The sequence below is a fragment of the Ptychodera flava genome, chromosome 10, assembly GCF_041260155.1.
Source record: "Ptychodera flava strain L36383 chromosome 10, AS_Pfla_20210202, whole genome shotgun sequence".
NCBI classification, from domain to species: domain Eukaryota; kingdom Metazoa; phylum Hemichordata; class Enteropneusta; family Ptychoderidae; genus Ptychodera; species Ptychodera flava.
This window is the reverse complement of record NC_091937.1, coordinates 39311679-39338181: the sequence shown is the minus strand read 5'-3', so window position 1 is coordinate 39338181 and position 26503 is coordinate 39311679. Positions and strand designations below refer to the sequence as shown.

The 26503-nt window shown below is 37.0% G+C and overlaps 1 protein-coding gene and 1 long non-coding RNA gene across 3 annotated transcripts in view; one reads left to right on the top strand and one right to left on the bottom strand.

The window, feature by feature from the left end:
• Positions 1-25908, top strand: part of LOC139142746 (uncharacterized) — a 123049-nt gene extending 97141 nt beyond the window's left edge. For both annotated transcript variants that reach the window (XR_011554470.1, XR_011554471.1), the window contains exon 5: positions 25758-25908. This is a non-coding gene — a long non-coding RNA (uncharacterized lncRNA). The remainder of the gene's footprint in view (positions 1-25757) is intronic.
• Positions 1938-18685, bottom strand: LOC139142942 (uncharacterized). Its single transcript, XM_070713137.1, has 10 exons — positions 16778-18685; positions 15947-16138; positions 14925-15401; positions 14556-14641; positions 10504-10558; positions 7921-8196; positions 7130-7672; positions 6350-6592; positions 3940-4089; positions 1938-2749 (listed from the first exon to the last, which is right to left on the bottom strand). The coding sequence occupies exons 1-10, from the start codon at positions 17574-17576 to the stop codon at positions 1938-1940; spliced, it is 3633 nt and encodes a 1210-aa protein (XP_070569238.1). The 5' UTR covers positions 17577-18685.
• Positions 25909-26503: the final 595 nt, after the last annotated feature.

Below are 26503 nucleotides of genomic sequence, written 5' to 3'. Positions count from 1 at the left end.
ATCAAAAATATAATCTGATGAGTGGAATTTATTTCTCACAAATTAAAGGAAACACAAGTGTAGATACGGGTACATTTAGGATTTAATAACTCGTTTCAGGTGAAAAGGTAATCTTTTTGCAATTAGGAAAAAATGAATAGCGTCTCAAATAATCTCAAAGAGTCTCCTGCAAGGCTGATGCAATTAAAATTACGAATGGACAAAACCAAAGCCCTTGAAATCAGCTGACAGTGAGAATAAAAGAAAGGATGTACATAATTGTACATCGCGTTTCTGCTTTAAAGTACATCTGAATCTCCATCTCACATAAATAATCCTGTCGAGTTTCACTTCTGAAAATCCTAAAAGTACATTTTATGGACAAGTCTATCACAGAAGATACAGAATGTACAACAAACACTTTGCTAATAAAAATATACATGAAATGTACATATGGAATGTCAAATCTATGTAACTATTAATATATACAAAGCAAAAAAATACACATATAAAGGACTGATCCGAAAAAAGCAGCAACTTAGTGTGAAAATTACAAAAATGAATTATATAATTTCATAACTAGATGCGTTCTTCACTTTCGATTCTCACAATGCTTGCAAAAATAGCAAATCATCGACTATTGGTATCGTTCATCATACAAGTAAACAAAGTACAACGTATTCATCCACGATGACTAATAGTATTTCAGTTGCATTACATAGGATTGAAGAGCAACCTTAATTCCACCAAGAAAAACTGAATTGCTTGTACTCAAAATCGCGTACTTCAGATCACAAAGAGGATATTTCAGTACATGTATGAAAAAAAAGTACAATCGTTCTCGGCATTCAGTTACAGACGGCAGCGCCCTCTTCAGACATATCTGCATCAAACATAACGTTAGTACATTTTAAATTGAAAGAACGCTTGAAAAACACCATCAACCAAGCATTTTTCTACAAAAACAGTTCACGCCATTACACATATGTAGTATTAGGTTATAATTCTACATATTTGTTAAAAAGATTACTAACGCTAAAGTGTTTTATACCGAGAAAGACATTCTCAGGATGCTTGATTTCCTCATTGAAAGCATATTTGTTGAATTTGGAGGACACATTTTCCGACTGTGTATAGGAATTCCTATGGGTACTAACTGTACTCCCTCCCTTGCCGACTTATTTCTGTTCTCATACGAGGCAGAATTTATCCAAAACCTAATCAAACAGAAAAAGGTCTCTGTAGCTAGAACTTTCAACTTAACATTTAGATACACAGACGATGCTATTTCAATGAATAACTCCGAATTCAGTGACTATCTCGCTATGATTTATCCCACAGAATTGGAGATTTAAGAAACTACATGCAGAAACGGCCTCTTCTACTTCATATCCGGACATTTACTTGAATTCGACTCTAATGGTCACCTTTCTACTAGGCTATATGACAAGAGAGACGATTTCAACTTTAGTATAATTAATTTTGCACACCTCATCAGTAATATTCCACTCTCACCAGGTTATAGGGTATACATTTTCCAGCTTATTCGATATGCAAGAGCATGCAGTTCATATGGTGATTTTGTAGAGAGACATGGCCATCTCTCTTACAAACAGTTACACCAGAGAAAGACTTGTTGGTATCTCTCTTCGACAAATGATCGCCGATGGCATCGGTGACATTGGGTCTTAGTTAGTGACCACTACCTATCTGACTTACAGATTGATATATGAGGCGGATATCACATGTGGGGCAGGATGCGCTTACTATTTTCGAAACACCTGACATCACTTCTTGTTCTTTGGGCCAGAGATCCATATATCTTTCTTTCATGAATTTGACTTTGTTTGTGTACCGTCTATTTACTGTCTGTTCTGAGCTGTTTTATGTCTATGTTTACAACTATTGTATTACGAATTCTGACCTAGTGTTATCACACATCATCTTGGTGTTTCTATCTACTTAGAAAATACTGTGATGTGTCTGTCGTTATCCCCTCTAACACACATTCTGTCTCGGCTGACTGCAATGTACTCAGGCCAGCCCACTTCAGCTTTGAACAGATTACATCTCCACGTTTTATCTCCACTCCACATCGAAATCCTATCATTGCCGCCATCACAAACATAAACATGATCAGCGTCATCAACGGCAATGCTGTTTGGGTAGGACAGCTGACTATCGCCGGCACCGCAGTGACCGTATTGGTACAGGTAATTGAACTCAGCGTCAAAACACTTGATGCAGTGATTGAGAAAGTCAGACACCATGATGACATCCCTACTGTTGACAGCAACAAAGAAGGGACAGTTGAACCGTTTATGTCCGAGACCAAGACCACCAAATTCTCCCACATGTTGACCAGTCATGGTGTACTTGAGTAACCTATGACCTCTGACATCAGTGACCAAAACAAACCCTTTCAAGAGAGCTATGCAGTAGGGATCTATGTCTGCAGGTAAAGTAATTGTGCTGATAACCTTACTATTTTGATCACAAACAACAATTTGCAAATTACTGTCATCAAGTATGAAGTAGTGGTTGTCCTTAGAGACTGCTATGGACACTGGCTTGAATGGCTTGGCAAACTGACCGCTGAAACTTCCTAACACCTTTTCACATGTGTAGTCTTCGTTCAGTATCTGAACAATGTTGTTGAGTCTGTCACATACCAAAAGTTTATCATCATGGAACGTTAAACCACATGGATCATTGAACTTCTGTCCTGGACTTGGGCCATGACCCTTGAGTGTGAATTTTGACCAGCCATCTGCAAGGACGAATAGGTCAAAGGTCATAACAAGCAAATTAGCTGTGTAAATCTGCAATGTTACAACTGTTTGCTTATAGTTATCCAGCTTGAAATTGGAAATAGCTATTGACACATTTAAAAGTGCATCACATGTTAATTAAACAGAGCTAATTTTAATGTTTACATTTTATTGTTTTATTCATGTTTATGTAATTTTACTATGGCAACAACATGATCTATTTTAATGAAAATAGCTTTTACAACTTAGAAATGCTACAATTGTCACCAAGAATTCATTCACTTTCTTATTGATGCATCATCTTAAATATTATCCTCTTTAACCTGACTATAAAAATGTGTTTTAGCTTTAGGGCATTGCCCGTAGGGCAAGTAAGACGTCTTTACTTCAAAATGTGGAATGACCTTTGACCCCAGTATCTTAGTATTTGTGGCACTAACAGATAAAGCCTGGTAGATCACTTCTTCTAAATCTACGGTTTACAACTACCAATGGCTAGTGCAGAGTTAGCCTTGATTGTACCTACTCAATGGAAAGGAAAATGATATGGTTTTTCTTTTTCAGAGATTGGGGATCTGTGGCCTCTCCCGCTAGGTGATTGGGTACCGTGCGTTTTGAGTTCGAGCCCGACTGAAAACCATCGTATTTTGTATTACCATTACCAGTATGTCAATCATTCACCTTAACATTAATATGTAGGAGGATGACAAAACATCTTCAGCAATTTCTCTTTTCAAGCATCTGTTTATGTACTTAAAACTCTTCATTAATCAATGATCAAGTCTATAATTATTGTCTGTCTTAGGTATTTAAAAACTTGTTTATGGAGAAATGGGTATTGGAGGGACAAAATTGTAATCTTAAAATGTATAGCAACCTTTGTCCATTTCGACAAGTCGCCTTTAAAGTACACTATTACTACCAAGGAAATAGGTATTTAGTGACCAAACTAATCTTAAAATTTATAGCAACGTTTGCTCATTTACAAAAATTAATCTTTTGAGTAAGCTCTTCCTACCATATTACATCTTAGATTCTCTTCTGAAATAAATATATAGGATAAGGGGGTTTTCATGTAATATTGCTTTGAAAAAAGTGTTTTGGTTACCTTAAGTTGTGCACAGCGCACTGACAAATTGAGTTAAATCAAATTAGAAGCTAATTATCACTAGAATGATTTTGTACTGACCTGGTATCTGTATCTTTTCAGTAACTGCCTCATCATCATAGTCCTCCTCACCTTTCGTACCATGGGTCACTTCTCTTCTTCTACCAGCAGTAGTGGCTTTACGCTTCGTTAGACGTCTGAAGAATTTACCAAACAAACCAGGTTTCTTATCTGTTCAAGGAAAGGACAAGTCAAGTAGTAATGCATCATAATTTCACATGATTTCATGTTATCAATTCATACATGTTTGTTCCGTCTTGTTTTGTCTCTAGGATGTTTTGATTTAGATGGTTGATAGAAAGATATTTTGACAGAATCAACAAAACTAGACTGAGATCATGGTGTGGCCATGCTTGACATCCTTGAGACATTGAAGGGAAGGATGAAGTACCGCTGAAAAGAGACTTTGAAAAAAAAATCATTACAGTATGCAATATGTAAGTATTTTGAAAGCCTTATATGAATGCAACACCATAAACATGGTGATCAGCGCAAGTACGTTCTTCTAACAATGAAACAATATTGTGGTATACATATCATGTGGAGAATGAAACAGACATTGTGATGTACACTTACACGCAGTGTTACATACACAGGAATATTATATTGTGGAATATGAAGCAAGATGAATTTCAAAGATGATTAACAGTTCAATGCAATAATTCCCAACAGTCATCTTACTGGGCATCATATTTGTACGTAAAGATAGACATACCAAGGACAGAAGAAGTGACAGCAAGAGCCTTGCAAATCAACAATGTCTCGTGTCAATATGTGGCCATGAAAAAGTGATAATTATTAGGGATATACCAGATATATGACATATGTGTCGATTTCTGTTTACCTGCTATGTGTGAATCATATTGCAAAGATTGTCAATGGTCTGAAATTTACCATGAGACAGGACAATATGCATAATAATAGCTGTTATAGTTCTGCATTTGTAAAATATTAAAACTCAGACATAACATAAAATGCAGTTTAATTAGCCATAAAAAGTGTATATACTGGTATAATGTTCCCATCTTCACAATATGTTCCCATGTCAATCATTACCTGGTAAATATTCACCATTGCATGTTATCTCTACTTTGGTATACATTTCCCATTGAGGAAAGGTAAAACATTAAATTTCAAGGGGTATAAAAACAGGGAATCTTAAATTTGCTTGTCCATGCACTAACAGGTATCACATACCCACTAGTTTCCTATAGGTCTCTGAGCCCAAGTTTGTTACTTCATGAAAATTTAGAGACAGTTCCAGTTTGTAAACATCTATATTCAAGACTTTATTCTTATTGAATAGATAAATTGTCAAATTAATAATAACATACAAATTGACCGCAGTTTTGTGGTAAATTTGGCATGTTTTTCAGCCTGGCTAAATAATTCATGTTACACTAGGGCTGAGCCCAAAGCTTTTGCAATTATGTAATTTCATTAAAGTGACAGTTCACCGCTCATAGAAAATCATGGGATTTGGATAAAGATATTTAAAGAGACCCCTCTTCATGACACATGTTGATGACCTCGCAGCCTTGCTGGCTATGTGTGGAGTAGCTCACTGAGACTGACTACTCAGCCCTATAAGCGTACTATGTACCGGTGACCCAGACACATAAAAGCTGACTTCATGTAGTTCGTGCATGGCTGATGCTATCAAATACTGCGATATATGTTTTATAGCAAATAAAAATATTTTTTTAATTTTCAATTTCAGCTTGTTTTCTGTTCATTTATTGATTTTATAACTTAATTGCTCAAAATAAAACTTATTGAAGCCAGGCTGTGACGTACAAATGATGCAATCACAAGAATCTTGGAATTGCAAGTGTGGCAACTATGTAATGAAAATGTAAATATTTTTTTTTACAAAGCTGCAGTGATAAACATGAATCAATGAGCCACTGATTTTGTTGCCTTCAGCGCAAGCTATTAATTGATTATTTGATGTTACCTTTAATCCTGTCTGAAAACACCACAGCTATGGACCCACAGCTATGTCTGGGGCAGCTTACTGAGACTGACTACTCAGCCCTGCAAGCAGACTATTGTACCGGTGACCCTTGACACACTACAGGTGACTACATTATATTCGTGCATGTGCAATGCGCATCAAATACTGCCATATATATGTTTTATACCAAACGACAAAAATATTGATATTTTTTTATTTTCAATTTTTTTTTCTGTTGATTTATCAATTTTGCAACTTTATTGCTAACAAATCTTGCTCAAAGAAAAAAACTTATTGAAGCCTGGATGTGATGTACAAATGATGCAATCACAAGAATCATGGGATTGCAAGTATGGCAAATGTGTAACCAAAACGTAAATTAATTTTAAAAACACTGCAGTGACGAACATGTATTAGTGAGCCTCTGGTGTGGTTGCCTTCAGCGCAAGCTATTAATTGATTATTTGATGTTACCTTTAATTTGCCTTGTCTCTGTAGAGGTTGCTTCCTGTTCTCCCGGTGTTCTTTCCTCTCTCACTGGTCTGGATGTCTCAGTTGTGGTTGCCAGTATCTCTGGAGTTTCTTCTTGTCGCAATTCTGGTTGTTTTCTGTCAGCTCTTGCCTTCCCAGAGTGTTGTATACCAGCTGATGTAATGTCAATTCTTCTGATTTCTGTGTGTTTGGTTGTTTCTCCGAAGTCTCCAAAGATTGGTTCACCTGAAATTTATTTGAAAAGTAAACAAATCCCCAAATTTGAAAAATGCATCTTTATTAATGTTGGGGTGGACTGAGATATAAATTTGGGGAAGTTTCAACAGATTCTTTGAATGTTGCTCACTCATTGATGTGTTTTCGCAAAAGCATATGTTGATGATTATATTCACTTGACTTTAAAGTGAATCAAGAAACTATTTTACAAAACTTTATATGAACATTTATTCAAACAACGTTTATTGAAAATTGTTCGAATAATCCCTGAAATGAAGCTTTATGTATTCAACTTTGTGTTTCTTGCTTTGATTAATCATGATCATGAATATTGGTGTGATTATTTCAGGACATAACTACTTGTTTCAAGTCAATTATGCTCGATAACTTAGTTCACGCAACAATGAATGAAAATCTTAATACAAAATGCAGTAATGATATGAAAATGCTGATTGTAAGAAATCACATTTGTTGCTCTGATAGTCACTTGAAAGTGTTGACACAATTTTCAATTGCGAGATATTAGCACGTCTTCAACACACCTACCTTCCCATTTTTCCCCAGCAGCCGGAAATTTTTCTCCAAGTTCAAAGGATTCTGCAATTATTTGCTGCAGTTCAACATAAGATTGAGCATCAGATAATTTTGTTCTAAACTCATTTATAAATTCATCCTTTTGTTTAAGTTTAGATTGTAAATATTTGATATTTCTATCCAACTTTTCCAATTTATCTTTCAGTATTTGAATATCACTATGCTGTCTAGTGATAACTTTCTCATCCTTTTCTCTTTCCTGTAAGAGCTCTTTACACCGTTTTTCTAAATTTGATTTTTCCTGTTGCGCTTCTGCCAACTGGTTTTCCAAAATTTCCTTAGCTGCAAGCAATTTAGACTTTTCAATATCAGGCTGACTGTGTACAGACTGAGTTTGGGACTTTGCTAATGCCAAATATCTGATGTCAGAATCTGTTTGTTGTTTTTTGCTGATCTGGAATAGGAGCAAACTTCTAGCCTGTAAACTCAGAGTTTCATAAGCAATTGCGATAGGTGGGATGGGGCTTCCATTCAGAAATAGTTGTTCCTCCAGTTCTGAAAGGAAGCAAAATATCACCACAATAAATGATTACTGTATTGTACAGTAACACAGTGTTACTATGAGGAATTTTAACAAACTCAACCGTTCAATCTCTTCTTCTATCGCACACATTCTTAAGAAAATAAATTGTTCTATGAATCTGTGATGGATATTTCACCTTCAAGTTTAAAGCAGTAATATCTTACTAAGAATTTGGCAGGGGCAAAATTAGAAACAAATGACAATGAAAATTAGTTCTCACCAGGGATACTTTGTCGACGTCTTCCATCCCCATCAGCAACATCAGTCAACATATACCTTACAAATCCCAGTAAGGACAAGATTTCCAGTCTGGAGGTTAGGATATGTTGAATCCTGTCTGTCATTGCCATCACCACTTGGAGTATATCATACTGAATTCCTCTCTGTCTGGTCAACTCCACAGGATTGAGGAGGTAACGGACATTGGTCTCAGTGAATGGCTTCATTTCAAGTTTAAGATCAATCTCAAGTACCAACATCTTGGATGGAACTTCGCCTGTCATAAAACATTCAATATTTAAGCAATAATGTACACCTCCCGGCCCATAATGGATGAAAGCAAACTTTGCACAACCATAATGTAGTGAAGTGCAAATTTTGCTTGAGTTCATTATGGACTAGGAGGGGCTACATCATTTCTATTATTTTATAGTTTTGGCAATGCCAGTGAATTTTTAGATTTAGAAAACATTTCGCATCACAATGCTGGATAATCGGATTGATACATTATCAGTAATAATCTGAGGAGATGACGTCACAAAATTCACTGGTATTGACAACGCTATAATATAACATGGAGTAAACATGCAAAAGTTGCTTTTGATGGAGTGTTGTGATGGTTTAATCTTACTTACAAATTATATTAACATATTAAATAACAGGATTAGAAAGTTAAAACTATGGGAAAGCGTGAGAAAATTGCATCATTGCCAATAAACCCATGGATTCTATTACTGAATTGAAAGCATGTTACTGATGAGATTAACAGAAAGCAACTTGTTTTTAATCATGGATTAATAATTCATTAGGAAATAAATGCTTTGCAAAATATGTATTAGTTAGAACAGGTTGTGGAAAATAAGGTGCACCCTGTCAAGAAATATGCCCCTTTCAGTATAAGAGACATCGGCAAAGATATCATCCATTAAAACTGGCCTGACAATGACCAAGGTAGATGATAGTGAACACAAAGGAACGACATGGGTCAACGTCTTGGCCGAAATCCAGGAGCGATTTTGCACATCTACCGGTAGACGTCGTCACCGCCTTTCCCCTGAGGCCACCTGCTGATTTGAATGGCCTCAGGGAGGGCAGTGTGATACCAGGATGCACATATTGTACTGCCACAGTGTGGGAGTCGAGGCTTCGTAGCGGCCTGGCAGGCATTACAGGGTCCCTTATGAGATCCAACTGCTCATCGGTCAGTGTGCTATTGGGTACCAACTACAGGCTCATGACAGTAACCCCACATAACTTTAATGAGTTTTTAAGTTGTCCAAAAATAAGTACAGTTCTTTTATGGCTATTGACAAAGGTTGAGACGACCCAAACTAGCCAAAATTAGCCAAACCAGCATAAACCACCAAAAACGACCCATATCATCAAGTAAACGACCTAAAACAAACATTCTAGGTATTCAGGGATACAATAAAACTCCACCTTCTGGAGAAACCGTCGACAGAATTGCGGGCAGCCATGTTGTTGGTACTATCAATTACCAAGTTGTGGGCTCATTTCGATGACACAACTGAAAACGAAAATAACTTCAGCATCGTAACTGGGCTCACCGAAGGAGGGCGCTTTTTCAAACTTTGTGCAGTGCAGTGCTAGTGGGGCATAATTGACGAATTTTCGAAAACATGTGGTCTCCAGACTCTCATTCACCGGCCAATAATGTGCAGGTGAGTGAAAAAAAGGTTAAGTTCTACGATTTTTAGTGTTTAACTATGTTTTGGAAGATTTTGCGCTTTTTTTTTTGCTCCAAGAGAGACTCTTTAATGATTTTCCATCAATGCCATCAAAAAAAATGTGAATGAGCTGTAAAAATGTAATAAACTAAAAACTTTGATCTCATTCCATGGTAAGCCACTAAACACGACAACGGGGAAATCCCTGTGCTACACTTTACGTTGTAAAGCAGTAACAATCTTGCACAGCGCCCTCTATTGAGAAACAAACCGAACCCTTAACTCGTTGATGGCATGTATAGGAATTTGCAATGATCGAAATGCCGGCTGGTTTTCGCCGGTTTTGGGGCGGTTCTCCAGAAATCTGAGACATATTTCATCCCTGTGCTTATTTTAGGTCGTTTACTTGATGATATGGGTCGTTTATGGTGGTTTATGGTGGTTTGGCTAATTTTGGCTAGTTTGGGTCGTCTCAACCTTTGTCAATAGCCGTTCTTTTATTTGTTAGCTGCTACTCTGCAGCAAGAATTTTTTTATGGTGGAGGGTTGGTGGAAGTTTTGCAATGTGAACTTGAGCTTGGTAAAAGCTGAAATGGCAGATTTGTGACTTTGGCAGTACTGATACGTGTATGGGTGAAGTCTTAAAGAGATGACGCACAATTAGTTTCGATATCGATTGCAGAGGCATGTGATTGAGGGAAGGAAGCAGGTGGGGATTAAGTTATGTCTGGAGTACATATAGCAAGTGATAAGGTGAAGCAGTGTGTGGTGGCCTGCACGGATCAGTGGTCTTGGTCTCATTGGCATGCCCCTTCCCTGGCAATGTTAGCCATGATTACAGCAAAGTCATAATCACCCATGAAGGTTATTGCTTATAATGCATTGTCCACACTCACTTTGCATAACATCATTCATAGAAGTACCGTCGACTTGTTGGTGTCCATCTCCAGCCTATCAAAAGAAACAAGAAAGCTCTTATGTGAGCATAGAATGTACATCTTCATTCTTTCATCTTTTTTGCATATAGTTTTTGTGGTGAACGGAGCAGATAGCCTCCTAAAAATCTTTATAATAATAATAATAATAATAATAAAATAAAAATAATATAATAATAATAATAATAATAATAATAATAATAATAATAATAATAATAATAACAAGGCAGTATTGCTGAAGGCAATGAGTACTTGGGCCGTGATAGAGTAATTTTGAGGACAATATATACTACTATTCAAATATGGTCTTGAATTTCCTCCTGTCAATGAGGCATTTGATTAACTGGTTATTAACGAAGCAATGGCATGACAACGGCAAAATATGTCTAGCAACTTTTGTGGAGTTTGAGGCAGGGGTTCTTTATTTATGCGGGAATTGCTTAAACTCCTTAAATATTCAAATTACAGCAAATTTCTTTTGTTCTCGATGGTAGATGTCTAATATTTAGATGGGCATATTTAGATTTCTACCCTATAGTTATCCCTATATACCAAAAATCGGACATCCAGCTCTATTGGCTTGCTCAGAATTAGATATGACATAATTAATGAGGTACAATATGTGGTGTCATAAGGTGTCCCATCATACCATTTATGAAGGGTGTAGCACTTGTGGTTACTGAGTTGTGGACAAATATATATATTTGAGGTCAAAGGTCATCGAGGTCACGTGACATTTTGTCAAAGTAATTGTATTGCTAAGTTATTCCTATATACCAAAAATCAGACCTCTAGCTCTATTGGCGCGCTCAAATTATATATGCGCATAATTAATGAGGTACAATATGTGGTGTCATAAGGTGTCTTATCATACCAAATATGAAGGATGTAGCACTTGTGGTTACTGAGTTGTGGACAAATATATATATTTGAGGTCAAAGGTCATTGAGGTCACGTCACATTTTGTCATAATAATTGTATTGCTAAGTTATTCCTATATACCAAAAATCAGACCTCTAGCTCTATTGGCTCGCTCAAAATAAGATATGCACATAATTAATGAGGTACAATATATGGTGTCATAAGGTGTCCTTTCATACCAAATATGAAGGGTGTAGCACTTGTGGTTACTGAGTTGTGGACAAATATGTATATTTGAGGTCAAAGGTCATTGAGGTCACGTGAAGTTTTGTCAAACAAATTATATTGTTAACTTATCCCTATATACCAGAAATCAGACCTCTTGCTCTATTGGCTCGCTCATAATTAGATATGCACATAATTAATGGCGTACAATATGTGGCATCATAAGGTGTCCCATCATACCAAATATGAAAGGTTTAGCACTTGTGGTTACTGAGTTATGGACAATAATGTATATTTGAGGTCAAAGGTCACCAAGGTCACATGATATTTTGTCAAAATGTCTGAGATATCTGCGTGAACCGATGGACTCACTGATGGACTCACAGACGGATATGAGCCAATCTATAAACCCCCTGGACTTTATCCGTGGGGACAAAAAAACTGTGTCACTGTACCTTTAGGCAATATGAATACGATGAGAAACTAAATTTTTATTTTTCTTGGCATCATACATGCGAGTCTATGGAGAACTGCCTTATACATGGGAGTCTATGGAGGTGTAAACTAAAAAGTCCTCTAACACGGCCAAATTTGATAGCATTGTGAAACAAATCGACGTGCATCTGTATGGGGTTGGGTACTAGGCGTGAACGGACGGACGGACGCACGGACATGACCAAACCTATAAGTCCCCTCGGACTTCGTCCGTGGTGATTAAAAACAACGCAACAGTTATTACAGCTACACCGGCGGTAGGTTCATATCCCCGTACGGTCTGCCGCCGTCGCTTGAAAACAATCTCATGCTCCCGGCCATATGGGCAGCTGGCCGGATGCATGACTTCCCGGAGAAGGCGAGCTGTCACGTTCAAGCTCAGGATTATTTGTCGATCAAATTTCAGTAAATTTACCTATAGGCTGAAATTTCGCCGAAGTTTGACAAAATTACATCGATTTTTCAGGTTCATATGCGACATTTTTGAGTTTTGAGTGCAGACAGAAATAAGTTTTGAGGCAACATGGCTGCGACCCCATGTTGACCCTAGCCCTGCGTACGATGCTATGTGCTACAGCTAACACACAGCATCGTACGCAGGGCCAGCGAGAGAGTTGCCGACATCGACGGTTATTTATGAGAAGTGAATAAAAGACTGTCATTTTTGGAAGCGATCGAGTAGCTGAGGTAGGCTGGGATACGACTTGGGCCCAAGAACGCTGAATTTCGGCAGTAATTTGGCTTTTTACGTCAAGTCCCAAAATGGATTTGAAGTCACCGACCCAACGTACGGGTCTTTGCAGGGCTGTGGTGAGCGGGGCGGTTAGCTGTAGCGGAACACACAGCATCGTACGCAGGGCTAGTTGACCCCCAAGTGAAAATGTGTTCGCGATCAAATCTTCCTATATTTTTTTCAGAATTTTCAACAAAATCATTGCTTCTTACATCTTTTGTAAAATAATATAAAATACTAAATAAAACTGCGATGTGCCATGTCTCCAGATTTCTAAAATATCGTTCGTTGACCGTTCGACACAAACTTGTGACGCAGTTGAAATTCAATACTGACCGCCAAATAATCTTAATGAGACGAGATCAGTCTAGACATCCTCCAAATTATCCAACCATTCGCATTGGAGTTCAGCTCGCTTAGAGTATCATAACATTTTTCGGCCTTCTTTTAGATTGACCCTAATATCTCCCATTTAGGAAATAAATACACAAGCTACCTCGACAAAACTTCGTGCACCATCCAAGACCAAACGCACTACAAATCTGTGTTGACGTCATCATCTCCTTACATGGTAATCGGCATACCGTATTTTTAGCAAAGGGGACAAAGAATACGTCGGAGTATTCAGTTTCAAAACGTATTACATTGTGTGATGTTGTCAAAAAAAAGTCATGTTACTGCAGTGGTATAAATTACAAAACACAAAAGTTCAAATCAGTTTATTTTGGACTGGCTTTACCCAACATTTCATATTGTTTCTTATGCCAGATTTGACCACGTGCTTACTGGCGACCCCTTTTCATGCAAATTTTGTGTCAAATGATGTGTTCCCCTGGAAAAACAAACGTACGATTTCTAAATGAAGGAGGCGAAATTTGCCCTCAAGACTCGAAAACCACCTCTTTATGGGGTGTACCTAGCTATTTTTACGAGCTTCTCGAATCTGCAGCTCTATTTCGAAATGATGGTTGGTTTTCTCAGCTCAAGGATAAGTGTTTCCATCGCTGTGGGCATTACTATTCTCAACCGGGGGTACAGTTTCCAGTCGTAATGTTTTTCATTGTGTCCGGGATATAAAACCTTTCCTTTTCAAACTTTCTCTTTGATTAACACTAATCCACATCTTGTCAGTGATTAAACATGTTTCAAGTTTAAATGTTAAATTCTGGTCTCGAGCCCTCCTGTTCGACCAAACCGAAATTACCCCTCCCACTTTGGCTCGTCCAGTGGGTGTAGCAAGGGTCGTGCCATCGCCTAGTAAACGGAGGGTGCATTAATTGTTGCATTTCGATGCACATTTTGATTATATTCAGAAGATTTTGTGGCAAAAACTCAGATAGAGAAGCATTTATATTCACATCTCACTTATTCAAGACTGGCTGAGAGCAGCACTTCCATTCAGTTACATCATTACGCCATTTATTATGCCAAGAAAGATGAAGCCAATACATTTTGCCCTCCCTGGTCTCAGCCAGAAATGGTTATACCTTACAGTTTTTTCCCACGGATGAAAACAAATGTACTTGGGCTGAGGCCCAAGTACAATAATAATAATAATCTTTAATCTTTATTCACCAGAAACAACAAAACATTCATAATGTATGCTATTCAACTCAAGAAAGATCATGATTCTGGCTGGAGCCGCTTGTCTATTGTTTCAAAACAGAAAGATTGTTTATCTTAGGTGCACTATACTTACATTACAGTCATGGTCATGATCTTCAATATACATCTCATCTATGACATTATTGTAGCTTTTAAGTGGTTTAATGCCCCCTCCATCTCCTGAAATTGGAAATGAAAAATGTCTTGGAGAATTATACCTGTACATGCCCGATGGTTTCAATGTTGATTCATAACAACAACAAAAATTACACTTTCCACTACAGTTAGAACTTGTAGATTATTTATTTCACTTCACAGTTCTTGGAAAGTTGTACCATCATATGTGATATTCAGATAGTACACTGTAAAATAGGGCTGATCTAGACCAGCATTTAAAAAGTTTAAAGCTAACCTATATCTTTCAAGCTCTGGAAAACCTTGGACGGCAATTTATGCAACTTACGATTGATGAAGAATATCTCAAGTTCAGCAAACTTCTCTTGGTCATAAGTTGCCTTCAACTGCAGTGTCATTCCAACTTTGACACCAATCTCTCTCATTTCATCTGTTATCAGAAGTGGTTCAAATGCTTTGGCCAGACTTCCTGATCTACAAGTCTGTTTTAATCTGCAGAGATTGTAATGAGTAAGAAAGCGAAGGAGAATTGCCAAGGATTTATTGGAGAAACTATATGGATCAACCTCACCAAGATTCTTCTTACAAACTCTTTTAACTTCTTCACAGTCATGTTCATCATGTAGTACTTTCTCAATTCTTCGTTTTAGTCCCTGTTCACACACTTTCCATGCAGAATCCACTGTATTCTTCTCTTCAGCCTCCAGTGATTGTAGTTCTGATGAAGCTTTGTATTTTTTCTTCAGATCTTGCAGACGTTTGTTGTGTTCATTGCCATCCAATTTTAAAAGCACTGTCAAGCAATCTGTTCAAACAGCAGTTTCAAAAATTAGAGAAATTGAATGAATGTCATAGATAAACACCTTGTTATTATGTGTTTGTCTGAATATAAATATCAGCGAATCAGAGCTTTCTCGTTATTGGTAAACTCAGAAAAGTATAATTGCATCTATATCAAAGTATCTCAATTTTGTGATTTCCGCCTATTCTGTTCATTTAGGGTGGCAAATGATATGTTGAGTGAAATCATAATGTTACATTCTCTAAGAAGTGTGCCTGAATTGTCAAAAGAAATGTTTTACAAAGTGTTATATCAACATTCACTCCCTCATCATCGGTTCATGAGTGGGGTGTAATTGCAGAGAAAGTATAGTGGCGTATGTTGTTATAAATCTTGGAAACTACACAAAGAAGTGCAACAACGTCCATTTCTAAATGTCAAAGTTGTATCTTGATAAGTTCAGAGATGCATGGCAAAAGCTTTGAAACAAAGAGGTTCAACAACGTCCATTTTGAAATGTCTATATCTTGATAACTGAGATGCAAGGCAAACAGTGAGATTGTCAGTACCTTGCATTTTTTTGTCTTCGTGTCTTATCTCTGATTCTGTAGTTGCTGATGTTTCATTCTTTTCTCCTTTTCCCATCTTTTGAAGTTGTATAGTGTCCCCTAGTTCTTTTTCTTTCTTTTCAGGACCATGAATAGGTTGTGATTTACTTAATGATTGGTCATCCTGTAGCTCTGTGATATCACTTTTAGTTTCTACAAAAACAATGTTGTAGTGTGGTTGTAAGAGATGTGTTGTGAACTTCAAAGAATTCAATAGCAGATTTCACAGTTAATTTTTCTGAATCACTAAACATCACTAGCCAGAGGAAAATTATTAATATTCAATTAGAAATAGAGGAATAATGAGTTAAAGTTGAATGCCATTCAGTACAAAACAGACAGTATCGAGGTCAAAACACATGGCTGGTCTGTTGCTTAAATGACTGGAAAGACATTATCTATAGCTACATCGATGAATATATATGAATGTACATGTATCTCTGTAAAAATCATCAGATAGATGGAAAAGAGCAGGTCTCACAAATGAGATTGTACAAAATGTTCTTCGCATGCAAATATGTCTTCCAATGCCAGAATATTGGCATTAGTAAGAATTAAGCTCAAATAATTCAAAACTAAATAATGGTGCACCATAGTTATAAATTGCAACAGTATGCACTCTGTCTGTTTGATAATTTTATAACTCAGCAGCTAGCCTTGCCAGTAGTGAGTGCTTTTCAGTATGACCTCTCTAATGTGGGTATTCTCTAAGAAAATAATGTTCTCCCGATCTTTTTTTCTCTCACACAGTGGAAAAAATGTTCATATTTAACAGTCTAAAGTATTCCATACCTGTCACATCTCTTGCTGCTGCAGGAAGTTTACACCCATGTACGACTTGCTGCTGTAAAGGTGCAGTTAACAAAGATGCAAATTTAGCATAACTTCCAGATACCACTTCACTCTGTAGCAAATCTACTTTCAGTCTTTTTGCCTTTTTGAATGCTTTTGATGGGTCTTTCAAGTGTTGTAATATTTTCTTCGGTAGACCATCCTCAGCGATCCAGTCAGCTTCATGTTCTTCAAAATGGTATTTGATGAAGTTAGCTAGCTCTGAACAGTCATTGAACACAGTTGGCAGACCGAACACAGCTGCTTCCAAACCAATGAAACCATAATCCATATAAACTGGTGCAGGTATACAGAGATGAGACTGTTGTAGGGATCTCAATAGTTTGTCTGCTGAGAAGCCTGGCTGCAGTGTTAGCTGTACTTGATTAGTATTCAGGTTCTTGACAAGGACAGTTTTATCTACTTCTTTAGAAACACCCTGTATCTTCCATTTAGGGAGGGTTGTTTGAAGTTGTTGATTAACAACAGATCCAATGGAAGCTGCTATCACTGTACACTGTTCTATGGCTTCCTGTGTATCAAGCTGGCCACATGTCAGTATGTTTGATGTAGTGGTCGTTCTCCTCTGTATTGGATATTTCTCTGAGAAATCTGGCATCATTTTAGGTAAAATCTCTTCATGTGGAATTACTGACAATGGCTTGCCCTGAAAATCTGCTCTGTATGCATTATGGAAATACTCATATATTGTAGGACCAATTGAAAATAACAAATCTGCCTTACTAGCCATCTGTAGCATCTTCTCTTCAAATTCCAATAACCCATACTTAGTGGCTTGCAAGCAGTTGTTATCTGGACAAGCATGGTTGATCAGAACAAGTTTTGCATCTGGGAATAGTTTTCTTTGAATATCAGCTGCTGCATATCCAGTCTTTGGAGCATATCCAACCACATATTGAACACATTCTATCTTTTTCAGGTCAGGGTAATAAATCTCATGGTTCAACAGCCACTCTAGTTTACAAGGATCATCTTTTGCTTTGATACCCTCCTTCCGTTGTGCTGTAATTAAGGTAACTCCACAAAGCCCAGCATCCCTCTTCTGGGTATCACTAATTTTGACATCAAGGACAGTAGAGTAGGCTTTCACAGATTCTCCTGCCTTAGCTTCCTCTCACAGAATTCCTGGACAATAATTCTGTGAAATCCAGTCAGCCCACAGTCATCTTTGTTCCAGGCATCATAAACAAATAGTACTGCAGCATGTTGATCAGGAGAAGGTATGAAATGAAGCTGGGCTTCTGGGAAAAGCTTTTCTTGAATTGCGGATGCTGCATTCTTCGTCTTTGGAGTAAATCCAATAACATGTTTAATGTTCCTAAGGTTTCTAAGATTGGGGTAGTGAATGTCATGGTAAATGAGCCATGACACATGTGGCTCTTCCAACTTTTCAGCCCACTTATTTCTTGTCGCTGGAATCAAAGTAACTCCAAACTGTAGGGCATCATTTTGCTGCTCTTCAGTTACTTCAACATCCAGAACAGTGCAGTGAATTTCTAAGAGTTCAGCAGACTTCAGTGTGTTCTTACAGAATTCACTGATCAGCTTACCAGTGCTTGGATCTGCATGACTGCCGTGTTCCTTGTTCCAAGATGTTGATAAAATCAGGGCTGCAGGTAGCTCTGCCATTCACTTATGAAGCCGAATAACACCTGTACAGGAATGGAAGTTGTCTTTTCATGGTTTGTGTCTTACGTACCGTTTATATTATACTTCAAGTTTTTATAAATGTTTAACATGCTGCTGTAATATGGGGTGAACAAGTCGGCATTTTAGAAAGATGACGGTCAACTCTTCTTGACCGTAAATCACCTTCTTTATCCATGAAATTGCACCGACATTCTCTGCAAACCTGAAGTGTTTTTTATGTCCTGTACTCTGGCACTTATGAATTATCATTAATTGCCACATTTATTGGTCATCATGCATCATGTCATCATGACAAGTGTGTGCCATTCTGTTATACTTGTACCACTAAAACAGAAATGTGTGCAGATGACAATCAACATGACTGAAAGTCTTATGTATGTCTAAGATGACGTTTACTGCTTAAAGTTGGGCAGTCACTTCTCGAATGTAGGTCAAACAAACCACTAATTTTGTTTAGCTCATTATGCATACTCCAAGTAGACATTCTGCAATAGAGGTGGTTTGCATATTATATATGCTGCACACTAATTCTGATGTGTACAAGAAGGTTAGCCTACTCAGGGGAAAATGCCTACAGACATGAAGAATGACAAGTTATACCAATTGGAAGATCAACTTGTGCATAATGATTGTGAAGTATCAATAGGCATGTATAAACAGTAAACAAAGTGGTAGCACAGTTACATGTACACTAGTAACCACCATTACTGTCTACCAACTGTGTGTCAATATACCCAAGTAGCTGTGGTAGATATAGTGGATAATACTAATAGGATAGGGAGTGCCACCATACTGTCCTGCCCTTTACAAGTTACAAGAGGACGTACCTACATTTAGGTATACCAGAAGTGCCAACTGGAAGTGATTAACAGGGCAACACTGTCAGTGCATTCTGAAGTTCTTTGGGAATCATGAAGTTAATGTTGCTTAATTATGTTGGTTTATATAGGGATGCATGGGTATAGTGTACATATATTATTGTAACATAATGTTAAATAATACAAGCCACTGGAACTTTCTGACAGGGTATTCACCTGTGCCAATATTATAGTATAATAGCCATCCTTGCCAATAAGTGAGGGTAACGGTACCAGTAGTGCTGCAACATGAAGAGGGCAACAACATGTGTTCTGCAGCATGATGAGACCATATACATCAATGCAGCTTTGTTGTTAATATTCAAGTTTGGTTGCATGCACTGTCAATTCACATTAAATAGGTTTACTGTATCAGGATGTGGCTCCAGCAGGATTGTTCTCTAGTTCTCTTATATACCACATTGTTTTGGAGTTATTAGTTTTGCTGTCAGTGACACGTATGCAATGTCAGCGATGTGGGGCATCATCAGTCATCTGGTGTCCAACAACGTTTTACATTCAGAACTTTTCTTCAAACAGCCGATCTGATTCCTTTAATATTTTGAATACAGGCCCAAGAGATAACATCAAGCAGACTTAATCAAATTGTGATGAAATTATGTATTTTTATTTCATTGGTTAATTTTGCTACTTTTTTTGGCAAAATTCTTCTCCTTCACGGCTGGTCTGAAAGCTTTAATATTTGGTATACAGGTCCTAGGGATGACTCCTATGGATGACCTTCGTCAGATTTGTTCAAATTGTGATGAAATGTGCAAATTTATATTTTTTAGGCAATTTTTTGTCGTTTTTGGTGAAAAAGATTTTAAAAATAATTTTCTTCAAAACTGCTGATCAGACAGCTTTGATATTTGGGATATAGGTCCCTAGGGATGACCTATTTTAGATTTCTGCAAATTCTGCAGAAATATGGAATTTGAAACTTTAAAGCAATTTTCGTCATTTTTGGTCAAAATTATCTTTTTACAAAACCACTTGTCTGATAGATTTTATGTGTGGTATACAGGTTCACAGGGATGATCACAATGTGATAATACCGCCTGAATTATGATGAAATCTGCAAATTTTGCCTATTGTGGTCAATTTTTTTCTCAAAACTACTTGTCTGAAACTTTGATATTTGGTATACCAATTCCTAGAAATTATCTAAATGTGGTAGTCTATTGAAATTATTATGAAATCTCCAATGTTGGCAATTTTTGCCATATTTGGTCAAAAGTTTGTTTCTCAAAAACTACTAGTATGATAGCTTTTGTATTTGGCAGACATGTTTTAGGCATGATCTTATTGTAATGTTGAAATTATGATAAAACCTTCAATTTTGTATTTAATTAGTTCTGTTCAATATATGACCAACAACTGTACAAATGAACCATAAGTTTTGATATGTACAGTACCGTATATTCGACATATAGAAATTTAATTATATCTGTCAAAATTTCCTGCCAGCTATCATATCACCTTTTTCCGAGTAGCCTGTGTCAGAATAAGATGTAGAACTGGACAGCTTTTGAGTTCATGTGAACTTGTAACACAAATCAATATTTAACAATAATTTGCAATAAGAACAATGTCCCACATAAGATATGTTCCAATATATGTGAAGCATTTGCAGGAGCATATGAATCAGGGGTAGCGCTAGGATTTCAAAGTTGTTAGCCACAGATTCATCGCGTGGCAAATTGGTCATACATTTTGTTAACCACACAACTTTCTTTAGCCACACAAAACTTTTGCAAAATAAAATCAAAACAAAAATATTTTAAGGTCTCATTGTGTTTGAAGTGCCATAGATTTTCTATGCAATCCAACCCCCTCCTCTTCCCAGCCAAGGGCTTTTTAAATGCAACTGCTCAACTTGTTACACTTCTTTAAGACTGGTGCAGTTCATTTTCTGTGATAAGAAATCCTAACAACCCATATGATTTAAGTACAACCATGGATGTAACTATTGTGCAACACATACACACAATTACAGAGCGTCCTGTCTCCATCGTTTGAACTGCAAGTATGTTTAGATTGAACTCGAAGAGTTGGAGACAAAAACAGTTTACTAATTTTTTTATCGATTAAAGTTGGTGTTCGGACCAACTGATATTAGTTTGATTCTCGTACGTACAACATATGCTTTCAATAACTCGCCCTGATTTATTGTCTCTCATAGATGTACCAGGTATATATATGCATGGGGCTACTCAAAGTAGGATCACGTACGGTATTTTGGCAAGCATACCAAAATCGGTCTTTTAAATAGAAATAACACACTAAGTATTGAGGGAAAAGTTCCATGCCCTGTTTATTTCAGTTAGGAAATACAGTGAGTAATGGGTTCGAAATCACAACATACGGTTTCCAGCCACCTTGGGGAGATGCAACACACACATGTCAGACATAGGAAATGTATCACGAGGTCAACAGTACCAACACGTAAATTTGTTAACAAACTAGGTCGACCGTCGGCGGTGGCGGTCTGCACTACAGGCTAGGGAAAGGCCACGATATCAACATTGTATATTAGCTTATCGATTGTAAGCCACTTTAAATTCAACGAAATACGCTTCAGTTTAACTAAAATCTAACAAGTTTCTTCATCATGAACATTGTGGGCTAAGAAAACCTCAACCACGGGCTCCATCTTGAGTGTTCAGCATCAAAGAATGCGGCCACAGTCCATAGTCAAGTGCTACGTTCAATCACAACATATCCTACCTCCATGATCGCAATCAACTTTAGCAAATCGCTCCTTTTTTCCTTAAAACATTCTCAAAAAGTGGTAAATCTGCCATTTCTATCACCCAGAGAGCAATAGCTGTACATGATACACCCGTAATCGTCTTCTGTGTCGAGTGTCCGAGTTGGAGACAAGCTTTCGAGGGTCAGCAGACCTTAATAAATATTCATTTAAACCATTGACCCCTTCTCGGAAAGTTCGCATAAATTACTGGAACTTTCTATTGTTAGGCCAGATGATATCATTATTTTAGTCCTTATATGGTACTAAACTGGGTTCAAAGGGTAAGAAAAAGTCTTGCTGAGTTCGGCAATGCGTAGCGAAGTTGGGCATAATGCATAGAAGGCAACCACTTGTGTGTTTTACCGTACACCGGCTTGGCGCTGAGAGCGAGAGCGGTTTCGTCATCAGATATGATAGTACCGTATCGTTTCGTTCACCTTGAATTTGACCAGGGTCCTTGAGTTTGAGGCCAGTTCGCCACACTTTCTTTAGCGTGGCGAACCAAGAAGACATTTTTCCGCCACTCGGCACTTTCTGTCGCATTTTGCGAATGTTGTGGCTAATTTTATTGGAGCTTGATTGAATACAAAAAAAGTTGCCGCAGAGTGGGGAACGTTTCAGGAAGTCCATACCACTACTGTGCAAGCTAGCTGATGGTGCATATTACATATTTTATCAAACACCATCGACAAGGAAGAATACAAAAGTTCACATTTTGCTTTACATGGAATTATTCACTTGGTCCAAGTCTATGAATAAAAACTGATTTAGTGAATGTGATAAATCAGGGTAATCGATCATGACAGTTTTTTACTGATTTGTAGTGGCGTTATTGCGAGTTTCATGGAGAAACTTATGGCTGATTGCACTCACTCTACCGGTATATTGCATGGGTATTATGCACTAACCAGAGTGTTCACCTCACACGAATGCAGGCATAGCATCGTATTGTAGTAATCTCAGTGAAAGCATTTCATACAAAGTAAAATTTTATGCATTGTAACTGGCTGAAATGACAGTTCTAATGGAATCGTAAAATACTATCATTTTATCAGCACATAATAGCATCTTCATAACAAATTAATTTTGTCAATGTTGAGAATTTGAATCATACATACTGCATTTCGGTGTTCTGGTAATTTGTGAGTGACTGTGAGAAATATCAAATTTACCTCAAGTTGAATTTAGTTTTAAGCTGTCATTTTAGTAGCACTGTTTGTTTTCCGTTTGAAAATTGCAGTGATGCCGTTGTTGCCCTGTTACTACCAAAATGTTCATTTTTACTTTTTCCTTTAGTTGAGAGGTATAAATAAAAGAATTATAGATAAAGTATGGCCATAAATTGCCTGATAACAGGAGCACTTGCTTTTGGCAAACAAATTACCATGTTGGGTCAATACCACACATATACTATGAAAAATTTGACATTCCTTCAAAATATGAAAATTTTGCTCGAGTAAAGTTTGACACTTTTTCAAAATTTTAATTTTTAACTTTGATTTTAATTTTTTTGTATGTGTTCAAATCATGTAATGATTGATTTACATATGAATATTTTGGGGCAAATTGTAGGGAGAATTTTCAACAATTTTGAACGCAATTTCTTCTCTGAAACAACTTATCCAATAGGTTTGAACTTTGATATGTCACAATGTCGCTAGCTCTGATCAAATGGCAGCACATGTGTTTATGTATGATGGTGGTATTGATAAAGTAACATTTACATTTTATGTATGAAGAGTGGAGGTGCTTGACTGCTAACTTTTTCCGTCCGATATTCAGTAGATGCAGTTGTTGGATGGGATATATTTACTGATAGACATTATCTGTCCCTGTTAAGACAATTTTTGTCATTATATGTATAGATTTAACACCGGCTAGAAGATGTTGTTTCCTACAGCAGCCACCATGGAATTTTTTGCAGTTTTGTGGCCCGGAGACAAGTGGGTTTGGGTGTGTACTTCTACAAGTTTTTTATCCACATAAAACGTTTGGTTTAGTCGTGGCTAAGTTGTTTTTTTGCTCATAAAGCATTGCCAGGATTGTTTGTCTGTACTCTTAAGTGCAGAAAGGTCATGCGAGGTCAGAAAAGGCTTTTTGTATTCACCCACCAATGCTCAACAACATACCATTGTACCACATGTAAATAAGGTTGTCGATCTTATTGTGAATTAAGAAGTCTTTCAGGACGACCATTGCCACTCCTTAGCAGTAATGTAAATTGTTTGACTGAGTATTCTTGAATAATTTGAACAAAATTTCATTGCACTGAAGAAACCTGACATGGCAGCCAAACAAATTGTCATATTTTTCATGTTACTGTCAAACCTATAGTCTAGTTAAAGGGTGGAGACTCACATCAGGGGGCATATTCCAGTATCTAATGGCGTTTTTGACATTTCTTGTGTAATTCCTGGATATATTAATTTGCAATTTTGACAGGAAGTAAAGTATATGTATAATAAAATTTGTAAAGTCAGGTATAATAGTTTTTACCACCGCAGAAAGCAGCAATTGTTTTGACTATTTTTGTTTGTCCAGACCTAACAACAAGTTCAGCCTTGCCCACAGTATCATACCTCCTAAATTACTTGAAAACTGAAGCAGCTAGTCCAAATATTTGATGTACAACTGAAGCTCTCCTTACTGATTCAGAAGTCTTTAAACTGAGTCTATATCATCCCAAAAATGAGCTGAAATTAGAAGATTGATACTCACAGCAAAGAAGTCTTCCCGCCAAACACCGCTGGTCAAACACACAAACAACTCAGCTCACGTGATTTTGGAAAAAGTCCAACAGTCTGTATCGGGTACATGCAAGCAGTGAGTTTTAGGGTCAAAGTCCAACCTGGTTGCATTGGTTATGAGGTCACTTAGGCTGTGTATGCTATTGCAAATCTTGCACCACAAGGAGTACAGTCGTTTACAATTTTAGAAAAAGTCAGTTGCTTTCATTATGGTGGTTTCATTCTGATTAGCTGATCCTTGATATTAAAACAATTGGAATTTTAAATAATATTGCTAACGACATGAACAAACATGCATGCGCAGTCAAACTTACTACAGATGATTTATGACAGATAACAACTGCACTTTCCCTTTCAGACAAACAAGTTTCGATCTGTGACTAATGGTCCACAATTATGGTGGCAAACCCCAAAGTTCACGACAGATGACCAGTTTGTTCCACATTTTTCATGTCGTAGCAGCCTAGCTACCTGATATACCTTAATTGATTGATATTTCTTCAACCTTTCTAAAGAGACATGAAACCTGTATCTTTCATGGCAATTTTAGCCATTGAATGTTACAAGTGTATTATGTATAATTATTTCCACTATTTTTTACCCCCCTGTTGGCGTTACACACTTTAGAGACAAAATATTTTGGATATTTGATTTTTTTTGCATAAGCGTATCTGAGCATTGAAAAGTACAATAAAAGTTTATAAAAGCATTTTTAGTAACATGTACTTCTGGTACATGATTTATAAGCGGTTGAAGATGTGTTCCTTGGAGATAATTCTTGCCTTGTGTTTGAAGAAAGTGCAAGCAGTGTCAATGAGCAATGTATCTTCCAGTCTGTGTAAGCTTTCTAGTGTCTGTGTAACTGATATAGAAGAGACAAGTCATTCACAGTCTCCTATTGTTGTTTACAGCTACATCGACCTGTACAACTTCTGGATGGCCTGTAGTGTATAAGGATTTGAAGAAGAACTACAGTACGTATTACAGTACGTATGTACTGCAAACACAAGAAGTAATTGAAAATCACAATTATACCACATCTTGTAACCTTGACCTTCTTTTGTGTACATTTATTCTTAACAGATAATTGCTTGCGCATGATATTGACTTCAGATTATGCTGTTTTTAAATATAAATTCTTCAGTAACAAACCTCTAAAGAATTGGGACCATAGACATGCAAAAGAAATCTTGTGAAATGGTAATGTACGTAGCTTGCATTTAAAACAGCATTGCAATATTTTTCAGTGCAAGTATGTGCAGGTACAAATGTTAACAGACAAGAAATTTTCCAGGAAACCATGGAAAAAAATGAAGTGGAATATGTAATTACATCCGATTTTTGTGGATACTATTTGTATAAAATGTATAATATTTTTATTAGAGTCGGATAGTTCTAATGCAAGTCGAATGGGCAATTTTATTGCAAAAAAACTGTCCATCATTATGATGACTTTACGCAGTCTATCCATGCAGAAATAGAATAAAGCAAAATTTGATGTAAGTATATACAGTCTGCGATAGATTATGAGCATCATAATTTCCTAATGGGCCAGTAGCTGTAAACTTTGACAGTTGTTTTTTTTACAATTTGTGAATGCATTAACTACAGCTTTTTTTACTCCCCAAGCATACTGAGATAAACAGTATTGAGCTTG